The sequence below is a fragment of the Saccostrea echinata genome, unplaced genomic scaffold, assembly GCF_033153115.1.
Source record: "Saccostrea echinata isolate AGI-Se365-2 ecotype Australia unplaced genomic scaffold, CSIRO_AGI_Sech_v1 ptg000022l, whole genome shotgun sequence".
NCBI classification, from domain to species: Eukaryota; Metazoa; Mollusca; class Bivalvia; order Ostreida; family Ostreidae; genus Saccostrea; species Saccostrea echinata.
This window is the reverse complement of record NW_026889771.1, coordinates 9,982,838-9,994,508: the sequence shown is the minus strand read 5'-3', so window position 1 is coordinate 9,994,508 and position 11,671 is coordinate 9,982,838. Positions and strand designations below refer to the sequence as shown.

General features: G+C 34.1%; 1 protein-coding gene across 1 annotated transcript; it reads left to right on the top strand.

Moving 5' to 3' along the window:
- The first annotated feature begins 263 nt into the window (after positions 1-263).
- On the top strand, positions 264-11,623 carry LOC133190701 (cadherin-related tumor suppressor-like). The gene is made up of 24 exons (XM_061326388.1): positions 264-269; positions 737-922; positions 1,065-1,196; positions 1,561-1,752; positions 1,912-2,043; positions 2,360-2,545; positions 2,820-2,951; positions 3,077-3,430; positions 3,584-3,778; positions 4,400-4,537; positions 4,804-4,992; positions 5,314-5,445; positions 5,695-5,886; positions 5,991-6,107; positions 6,621-6,824; positions 7,423-7,551; positions 7,892-8,215; positions 8,366-8,683; positions 8,888-9,079; positions 9,457-9,585; positions 10,000-10,185; positions 10,446-10,592; positions 10,982-11,164; positions 11,480-11,623. Exons 1-24 carry the CDS (start codon positions 264-266, stop codon positions 11,621-11,623), a joined length of 4,239 nt encoding a protein of 1,412 aa, XP_061182372.1.
- The last annotated feature ends 48 nt before the right edge of the window (positions 11,624-11,671 follow it).

Here is an 11,671-nt window from a genome sequence, read left to right as displayed (position 1 = left end):
TAAAAAAATAAAAATTATGATTTATGGTTTATTCTATAGATAGAAAGGATGATGCTAACTAAATGTGTAAAAATTCATTGATGTACCTAAAGCGGTTTTAATTTTATCACGCTAGTCCACGAACTTTTTGATAACCCCTCGTACATGTAGTTCTTCACCATGCTAAAGAGACCGAGATCCGCCTATGATCAAGATCGGTGTATAAAATATACAAGACAAGGAATTTAACGCTGAAACAAAACAGTATAAAAAAGAAAACTAAAATGGTAGTACCGGGTAGTTTGGCTTGTGGAAAAATAAAATATTAATTACCGATGTCATATCCTAACATATTATTTGAACACAGGTAAATACATTAGAGTATTGATATGAAATTTATAAGAGAAGACAAAAGAGAGATAAAATATCGGCGTAATTTCTCAATATATTATTTGAAACACATGTTAAAACATTAGAGCATTGATTTGAAATTGTCCACCAATCCTGGCAAAAAGTTGTACAGACTTATAGGCGGGTCAATGACAAATACTTCCAAAATAACCTCAAAAAGCACAACCGACTTATAGGCGGACCGACTTACAGGTGAGTATATACGGTATAATTGTCCAAATTTTTGGATGAATTTTCATCTGACTGAAAACTTCTGTCGATGAACTCTTTTGAATGATCTACAAAAGATTGGTTTTTGAATGAGTAGAGTAAATAATTAGAGTGCTCTTCTTACTTTATTCAACAGATTGCAGTGACTGTACAAGACAGTGGAGTACCCACATTGTCTGCTTCTACCACAGTCACCATCACTGTGGTTAGAAATACAGTTCCATTTTTCCCAGCTCCTAAATCCAAGACGGTCAACATCCTCAACAGTCACCAGATTAATACAGAAGTCACCACCTACACAGCCACAGACAATGATAATGAGGTAGGACAGTATTAGAAGCAGATGCCACCACCTACATTACAAGAGAATCTACTGAAAACCATCAAAAAACAAAATCTCAGAGTGAATTAGGACCAAGTTCTTGCATAAGTTTTAATATGTTTTATCATCTTTTTGTACACAGCCTCAGTTTAACCAGGTGACATACTCAATGGTAACAGATACTACTAGTGGTTCCTTGTTCAGACTGGACTCTAACAGTGGACGGATTACGTTGATCAGTTCTCTTACAGCTGATGATGCTTCTCAATATTCAGTAAGTGTCAAGCAGTACTTTTGTATACTTAGGACTTTTATATCCCTCCCTTAAAACGTTCAAGGAGATTTAATGATTACCTTGTTTAACTCACAGGTTTAACTTGTTAAAAACTAAATATATCGTAAAAAAGTATTTATTTTTTTTACTGATTAATTGATTATAGACATCAAGAGAGTGATCGTAAAAAAGTATTTTTTTTACTGATTAATTAATTATAGACATCAAGAGAGTGATGTTCAGAATATTTTAGTTATCATTGAGTATAATGTGAACATTCATTTGAATAATTAGATTAATATAAGATTTTTGGGTTTATTTTTGGTAGATTTATTGTGAATGACAAAAAACTTTTTTTTTACAGCTGATCATAGTAGCAAGAGACAATGGAGGTTTATCTGATACTGGGACAGTTGTTGTCAATGTGAACCGCAATAATTTTGACCCACAGTGGCTTCCAATTGGTGGACCCTACAGTGCCGCAATCAGTGTTACTGAAAATAGACCTGTCCTAGAAACTGTTTACACCCTATCAACTCAAGATTTGGATATTCAGGTACAGAAAATCATTTATCAAATGACATATGACATTGAATACTTAAATGAAGTATCAGATGAATACTGTACATGTACAGTTAATTCTAACAAACTTTAAACAGATATTGTATTTACAACAGAATTTTTTTTGAAAGTATCGAAACTTTTTAAATCTTAGGAACCGGGTAACACTAGAGTCTACACCATTTTATCAACTGCTAGTGCTTCCCTGCATTTCCAAGTCACAGGTCAAGGACAAGTCCAAATCATTCGTTCTCTGGCCATTGATCGGTCTGTCAATCAGTATGTGGTGCGTATAAGTGATTTTTTTCTTGACAAATAATTTTATCTAAGATGCATTATGTGACTCTCTATGTAGTTGTGTGATCTCTGATATACAGTGTACATGTAATTTATGGTGAGCTCTCAATTTAGATTGAAAACTTCCATTTAGCATCTTTTATCACAAATCTTTAAAACAGTCTGATGTATTCAGTTTTTAGAAATGTTCATGCATAAAAATCTAAGTCCCAGAAATAAAGTAAAATATCTGTGTACATGGAATTTAGTTTCATAAAACAAACATCCCAAGCTAAAATTAAGTCATAATGTTTTTGGTTTTTCAGCTGACCATCCAGCTAAGAGATGGTGGAAATAGAGTAGCCGCACAGCAGTTTACCCTGACAATAAACATCATCAGAAACTCTAATCCTCCAGTATTCTTTGACACTTCATATTACAAAGAAATTGAAGAGACTTTAACCGTAGGCTCCAGTATTCTACAAGTACAGGCCAGTGATCAGGATCCTGAAGTAAGAACTTGGACTTTTTCTGGCAAATTGAATATAGAAAGGTGGCTTTTTTTGGTACACTTTTCTTTTAATATCAAGCATGTTAATACAGAACAATTATTTGTTACATTTCTTTGTTCTCAGAGATCAATTCTCAAAATTAGGAGGATTTAGGGTACTATAATTTTCTACATAGAGTGCCAAGTGTGTTATTTACATGTATGTGGTTTATAGCACAAAACCTCTATACTCATCTGTTCTTATGTAATGCAATAATATGTTAACTTACTTGCAGCTACAGTTCAGAACAATTTCCTACACACTGTTGGCTAATACTGCTGGAAATAACCTGTTTTCTATGGAACCAGGGACTGGTATTATTAGAGTGAAGAGTGCCCTGACTAGTGACCCAACTGTTACATTTAATGTAAGCATAGCCAAAGCTTATTGTTATTTGTTGTGAGAACAAATATTTTAATTTCAGTAGAGAGAAACAGAATGAATAAGAAAAATTTAATTTGATTTGAATTTGTCATTCTCTTCACTTCACAGATGGTAGCAGTTGCTACAGATGGCGGTAGTCCTTCCCAGTCAGCAAATGCAATGGTTACAATTAAAGTAAACAGGAACCGCAACACCCCAGTGTGGAATACACTGAATTATCAGGCAACCATCTTGGAAACACAGGCAGTGGATGCACCCTTAACTCTTAGTCCAGGTGCACTTACAGCCACAGACAGTGATGCCCAGCCACCCAATAACCAAGTCAACTACCGCTTGAAAGCTGTTGTTGCCAGATCAGGATCTACAACATATCCAAGTGAACAGGGCAACTTTGCTGTCAGTAGCAGTGGACAGGTGACAGTTAGGAGTCCATTAAATGGACTTACTGCCACAACTTATGAGGTGTGTTACTTTTCCTTATCTTTCCATATCTTTCATTTATACTTGAAAATCATAATTTTTCAATTTAGGCAATGTAACTGATTTTTTTTTAATCATAGAGACTGGAAAAATTGTCTATGTTTATCAACATGAAGAATTTTTTTCTTTTAACAGTTGCTAGTAGAAGCATATGATTTGGGAGATCCATCCAGGATTAGCACAAGCAATGCCACAGTCACTGTTGATGTACAGCGAAACAGAGCACCATCTTTCCCCTCATCTTCTTATGCCTTTACCATGAGGGAAGATGCTACAGTCACTCCTCAAACCATAATTGGACAGGTTTCTGCAACTGATCCTGATACTGGAGTAAGTACTTTTTTTAAAGAAGGGCATTGCTGAAAATCCACATTTAATTATACCACTTCTTTCTCTATCACCTTTATACATTTCTTCATTCATGAACATTCACCTAATGATATTGACCAACCAAAGTAATGTTCATAGAATCAAGAGATTCTGTTGTGGGGGTAGTACTAAAATCAAATGGCAATGACTACAACCATAAAAATGTCATCATTGTTGAATGAGACTTACTAAAGGATCATATAGGCCACTAAATGAATAATGTCTTCTTTTTTTCTCATTTATTTTTTGCTACGTTAGCTTGAAATTTCTTCAATTCTTGACTCTATACAGTTATATATTGATATTGCCCTTAGTACAGATTTGTTCATCTAATACAGACACTATAAAAGAAAAAGAACTATATGTATGTGCCCTCCACACCGCCCCCCCCCCCCCCCTTTTCCTCTGGAAATTCATGGTTGATGATGCTGATCCCCTCTATATCATCCTTAAGTACACCATAAATTCAAACATAATGTTTCTTTCTCCTGAATAGTAGATTTTTAGAACAGGTTTATTTATTGCTTTGTGAAAGTCAATTGATAGATTATATTGAAATATGTTTTGTTTTCATTTCATCAGATCCCTCAGTTCAATACACTGTCATATGCCATCGAATCTTTGGGAGTGGGATCACCCACTATATATTTTAACATAGACTCCACTGGCCGCATCACATTAAGGAATCTTGTAGGAGGAATATCTCAGTCAGAATTCCGGGTAAGTCTGAAATGAAATTTTTAAAATATTTATTGACAGCTGAAGATGTTAAAAGTGCTTTGAGGAGTTTTTGATTTATTTTGTTTTAGACCTTTTCCAAATGTATTTTGTTATTATGATGATACAGAAAAACTGAGAAAAGAATGTGTCCTTCCCCAAATAAAAGATACTTTACGAGGAATAAATTAATTTTTCATTTTTATTATAAATTTTGATAGATTGTTATTGATGCTTAGTTAGTATTGCCATATTTTTCTTCTCTTCAGTTTTTGGTACGAGTTTCAGACAATGGAGTTCCGTCCTTGTCTGATGAGGCGGTAGTTACCATAACAATAAACAGGAATCTGTGGGCTCCAGCTTTTAGTCCTCTAAATTATGCTGTCACCATTCAAGAAAATCTTCCAGCAGGATCCGAAACAGGTGTCACAGTGTCAGCAACAGATCAAGATATAAATGTAAGTTTTCACTTAATTTATTTTTTTTTTGCATTGTCTTTGTAGCATATGGCAGACACAGCGGGATCACTTTGTCTATATTGTCAGTCCATTTGTATTTCTGTCTTTCAATGAAGAATTCACTTTCATGTATTGTGTATCTACACTTTGTGTATATTTACGAAGTATTTGTATTCATGAATATGTCCAGTAGAAATAATACCATCATTTCCAAAAGAATTAAAAAATTTGTCTATTTAGAATTGTATAGAGAAAATGGTCAATTCCATCAAATTATACATTTACTTTATGAAAAATTTATTTCCTATTTCATTATTTTAGCCACCAAACAATCAGATTGAGTTTTCTGCTATTGGGGACCAGACGGCTGTGCAGTACTTTGATGTTGAAGCAACCTCTGGGAAAGTTTTGGTGAAACAACCATTATACACTGCAACAGCTACTCAGTACCAGGTAAAACTTACGTCTCACTGTCCTAATAAAGGATAAAATCAATTTAGTAATGTGTCATTTTGCAGTAGAAAGACCTCTTCTGTAATTTCTGAGATACATGTATTTGTTTGGGTAATGGCCCTTAATTTAAAAAAAAAAATAATTCAATGAAATGACATGAAGATATTACACAGTTTTATTCTAATAACGCTATTTTCAATATTTTTACATGTATTGATTCAATTTTCATATAAATTTTCTTCCTTACAGCTGAATGTCAGGGTATCTGATAAGGCAGAAAATCCACTGATTTCCCAACAAACTGCTACAGTAACTATCACTGTGGAACGAAATCTCTTTGCACCAGTGTTCCAGAATCTGCCTAGTATCCAGTCCCTTCCTCGGACCTCTGGAGTAGGCTTTAATGTGTTCACTGCTTTTGCCAATGACAGTGATACAAAGGTAAGTTTTTGGATTGATTAAGGGACAAGAGGTGTTTTTCATGATATTAAATTTCAATTGGAAAATTCAGTTTGTGACTTTGCAAAGTATCCATTCTGTTGCAGTCTCCATTCAATGTTGTCTCATACTCCCTGGTGTCTGGAACCAATGAATTTTCCATCAACCCAACAACTGGTGTTGTAACCCTACAGACAAATTCACTCTCTCAGGCTGAGTATGTGGTAAGTCATCCTTCTCACATGAAGAACCTTTTCAAACTGTTTGGAAGAGGTATTCTTTTTCTCTAGGAAAACAAACAAAATGTAGAATAGTACATGTATGTACACTTTTTTGCCCATTCTGGACTACTGTAAACCAACTATTATTCGCGTGCGAGAAATATTCGTGAGTTTTGCGACTTACTTTAACTCGCGAATATTAATCGCCGTGAACCATTTATTTTGCTTTGTATTTGTAGAGCATGTTTCCTCAGTCGCTAAAATTAATCGTCGCGGAATGTTTTCAAACTGACGAATCGCGAGAAAAAGTTGACGTGAATAATAGTTGGTTTACAGTATATCTTATATTGTTATGAAATTAAACTAGGATTCAGATTGGAAATATTGAATGTTAATTAACACAATAAACTTCAAATATTCATTAGTGAAATTTACATGTTTATTAAATCAATTGCATTTAAACTATCCTAATTAGATATACATGTACATAAAAAATAATGATTTCTTCATTTGCAGTTGACAGTGGAGGCCAGAGATGGAGCAAATATCCCCAGGAGGACCTACTCCTTGCTGACACTAAAAGTGGACAGTAATTTGGCCAAACCAATCTGGGTGAGACCTGGCGCTGGTGATTCATATGCAGCTCAAGTGACAATTCAGGAGACTCAGGACTACGTCACTTCAGTGTATGACTTCCAAGCAAGTGATGCAGACAATGTGGTAAGATTTCTGTCTCCTATCTGTTTGGATTATTGATGGAGGGATGTCACATGTGACCCAGTGCATAAGTTGTAGTATATCAAACCAAAGGAAAAAAATTCTTTTCTGGTTACATTGAAGCTTTATATACTTTTAGTAAATAAGCAGGGTTAAAGTAAAGTTTACTTATAAACCTACTAGATTTAATAAAAAATTATTAGTTACCAAACTGACTGTTGATAATTGAGTTCAAATTTATTTCTTTGTAAATGAATTTTGCTGCATTGTTAATTTTTAAATATTGTACTGTAGATTCCTTATTTTACACAAGTACTTAATATCACGAAATGGCCCTAGGACGTCAAATCGTGAGAATAATAATTCACGAGTGGATGATTAATCTAGAGATATTACATACAATTAAGCACCATTAAAATAAAAGCGAGTAGTTTTATTTCGCGAGTGTTGCTTCTCGCGAAATTATGCGATTATTTATTCCTCGCACATGTTCAGGAATGTACAGTAACTATCAGTTTGTAGAGACTTTGTTTCAAAGTCTTGATATGAACTTAATGACACTTTTTTCTATAAAATAATCTTTTTATTTATTGTTTGACAGAGCCCTTACAATACTGTAAGATATGTGGTGGAGGGTGAAGGAAATGCTCCAAGTTTCTTCACTGTGGCTGATAATGGACAAACTTTCCTGAAAACTTCTTTACTGCAACGAACAGAAACACAGTTTGTGGTAAGTTTTGTTGGTACAGAGAAAAGCAACTGATCCAAATGGCAAAAGAATGTAATACTTTATTGGAGTACTTTTTGTGAGTACATGTAACTTACATTATGTTGATTACTCTTCCTCTTATTTTGATAAATTTCAAAGCCTGAATTTTTCTAGGATTCAGCTTAAAAAAGTGGATGTTAAGTAAATTTTTGTCAAACTTTCCAGCTTATGAAGTGGATGTTAAATAATTTTTTGACAAACTTTCCAGCTTACAAATGAGATGGATTTATCAAAGTAAAAAAAAAAAATAAAATAAAAAAAATAAATAATACAAATTTTACAATCATTTTGCTTTTGACAGCTGTTGGTAAGAGCAGAAGATGGTGGTAATCCCCCACGGCAAGCAGACAACAAAGTCAGACTGACCATCAATATTATAAGGAACAACAACGCTCCACAGTGGCAAAACCCCATGACATCAGCTCTGATCTCTCAACAAGCTGCAGTTGGACAGGCTGTTGGAACCTCTCTGTTGGCAATAGATTCTGACGTCACTTTCAATGTTGTAAGATACGAGATCATTGGGGACGGTAATGCTGGAGCTTTCTTCACCATTCCTAACCCAAGTGTTGGGCAAATCACAGTAGCAAATTCCTTGGCCTCGTCATCGGACCTTATATATTATGTAAGAATGATGTAAATCATATAATTAAACTTCCTAACAAACATGATTGATAAGAAAAGATTTCTTTACATAAGATGAAATACTGCACGAGCAAACTCACTAGTATAAGTTTTAATTGTAAAATTTGCTTTCTCTTCTGTGTGACTTTAGATCCGTGTGCGAGCTTATGACAATGGGGTTCCAGCAAAAGACAATGTCACTGTTGTGACTGTGACAGTGGAAAGGAACAACTTTGCACCAGAGATCACCACCCCTAATGTTGCTGAAAGAATCCCTGAGACACAAGATCTGGGAGTTACCATTGCCACAGTGAGGGCTCAAGATAGGGACACACAGGCTCCACACAACCAGATCAGATTCAGATTGTTTGCTACACAGCCAGCTTCTGATTATTTTGATCTGGATATTTTAACTGGAAACCTTTATGTGAAGAGGGAACTTACATTAGATACAGCCACCAGATATCAGGTAGATCTATTATCAGAGAGAATGACACTCAGTTATTCATTTATCAGGTTAAAAAGGTTTTGTTTTAAACAAAGCCTTGAAGTTGTTGAATTTCATTTCATTTTTCCTCCTTGGTATCTTGATGTTAATGGTTTGGTAGACTTCATCTAAAATATGACATAGTATTTATTAAAAGTTTAAAATTCTGGGCTATTTTTTTTTTAGATGCTTGTACAAGCTTATGATATGGGGAGTCCCTCCAAAACCTCAGCAACTAATGCCACAGTGACAATAGATGTGTACAGGAATTCACAGACCCCATTCTTTACTGGTGGACCATTTAATGCCAACATTCCTGAGACCACTGTCGTTGGAACATCAGTACTTCAAGTCAACTTCGGAGATTCCGATACAGATGTAAGATTTAGCAATCTGAAGTCAATAACTTGATCATGCAATTTAATCTGTCTCAAAAAATTTTATTTTTATTTTTTTGGAGGGGATGTATTTTATTAATTTTTTTAAATGATTTAAGTACTTGTTTAGGCAGTCTGCATGTAGTATTTTATTGTATCAAAATTACCGGAATGATGTTCAGATAATTTTTTCAGAAAGATTGTACTTGACTTAGTAATTTATTACTTGAAATGGTAGATATAAGATGGCATTGCCTCTTGCCAACTATAATATAGCAAACTAAAGAAGAAATCTATCTTATCGCTTATTAAACTGATGCAGTACTTTGAATTTGATCATCAATAAAATATAGTATAAATACTGGCATTTTGTTGCAGGCTCCATTTAACACTGTGACTGTGTCGGCCATTGGAGATGACAAAGCTCTGACTTATTTCCGTCTAGAAAGTAATGGACGTTTGGTTGTAAACAGTGATTTAACTGCTGATGCAGATACTGAATATTTGGTGAGTTGAGCATTGATTTAAACATAAATGAACATATAGACAATGCCCAGTCCTCGTCAAGATATTACCATGCGTTAATATCAAAGGGTTTTGTTGTATGATTTGTTGTTATTGTTTTCAGAGAAAACAATATTCAGCATACTTGATGTCCTGGAGATATTTGTCACTTTCCCACTGGCCTGTAGTTTTAAACGTACATAAAATATTAAATATAAATATTATATATAGAATTATTATTTTAAATTTTTAGCAATTTGTTATCATATACAATTTACATAATTATGTTGATGTAACATTGACATCATATTATTGCATTCTTATCTATGGCACAATTAGGAATTGATCTCATGACACCCCCCCCCCCCCATAAGCTAGATAGATGGCTTTTTTTTAATGAGTGATAATTTATTGCAGATGAGAATTTTGGCCAGAGATGGTGGCTCTCCCTCTAGAACAGCAACAACAGTTGCTACTATAACAGTTCAGCGCAACATCAATAATCCAGCCTTTGAAAGACAGTCTTACAATGAAACCATTCTAGAGACGAGACAGCTAGGGCTTTCATTTTTGCAAGTGAAAGCTACAGATAATGATCGAAGGGTAATGTTTTAGTTTGTCATTAAAAGTCCATCCAGAATGATTTTTAGGGATCAGCTATATTCTTTGTACCCTTTACATCCTTATTCTTGTAAACTTGCATTAATATATTTAAAAAAAAAATAAGTGTTAGGTTATAGAGAACAAGAGTCTTTTGGAGGATACATTTAAATTTTTTAATCTTTTTTAATTTTTTTTTTTTTTTTTTTTTTTTTTTTTTTTTTTTTTTTAAGATGTAAATTTAGATTTTCTTTTATTTTCAGGCCCCATACAATACAGTGCGATACTCCATTAGCTCTGATGCTGGAAGTGCTCTTGGTGCTCAGTATTTTATGGTAGATGAAGTCACAGGAAACATAAGTCTTCGTCAGTCACCCATGCTGGATAATGCAAGAACCGTGGATTATACAGTAATTGTTTTTTCATGTTCATAGTTAGACATCTTGAATTTTTTAAATTTACTTTGTGGAAAAAATGAAAGAGGTCAATGAAGAATAATTGTTTATGTGCTGCAGCACCTTAAAATTCTAGATATTTTTTATCAATGATTAAAGTTGAGAATACAGCAAAACTTGTTTAGTACGAACACGGATATTGCGAATTCATGGATATAGCGAAGTTTTCTTGGATCCCCAGCTATATAAATTTTACGAATTCCTTATACGGATATAATGAATTACGGATATAGCAAAGTAATTTCACAGATCCCACTGACTTCGTTATAACCGAGTTTTACTGTATACCTCCTGTTAATTATTCCTGGAGATATTTATCACAGTTAAATTGATCTTTTTTGTAGTTCAATGTAAATGCAGTGGACGGTGGTGGCCTTCAGGCAACACTCCCAGCCAGTGTAAGAGTGACGGTGATTCGAAACACCAATGCTCCAGTGTTCACCAATCTACCCAGAGAAAGCCTGATCAATCACAATACTTCAGTCGGAGCTACAGTCTACACAGCTGCTGCAACAGACCCTGACCCTGTAAGTGACCACATTCACTCTGTTTATGAAATATGAACCAGTCTTTCACTCAGTTTAAGGTTTATGACTCCTCTGTTCACTGAACTAAAATGTTGTTTTAAAACTTGCCAAAATAAAATGCAGACAATTTTAACATAGCTTGCTAGACAAAATTGGTTTTCAAAAAAAAAAAAAATTGACAAATTTACAATTATCCTATGAAGAGTTATCTCTCTTAGAGTATCAATGTAGCAGCACAAATTTTTTTCTCGACTTTATTTGAATATGGATTTTAGAAAATATATAATTTGCATTCATTGTTTTTGTTAATTTTAGGGTGTGTTTGGACAGCTAACATACTCTCTAACAGGGGATGGAGATTCTCGTAGTGTATTTGCCATAAATCCTAACTCAGGGGCAATCACCCTGCAGCAGTCAGTTTTCCAAGGAACCACAACCCTGTACACGGTAATACTTTAATCCCATGCTATTTATTAATTTTTATTTTATTTCATTAATTAACTTTTA

Excerpts from the sequence above, each read along its gene's own strand:
- LOC133190701 (XM_061326388.1), top strand. Across the intron at positions 923-1,064 it reads CCACAGACAATGATAATGAG|CCTCAGTTTAACCAGGTGAC; the intron begins GTAGGACAGTAT and ends TTTTGTACACAG. Across the intron at positions 1,197-1,560 it reads ATGATGCTTCTCAATATTCA|CTGATCATAGTAGCAAGAGA; the intron begins GTAAGTGTCAAG and ends TTTTTTTTACAG.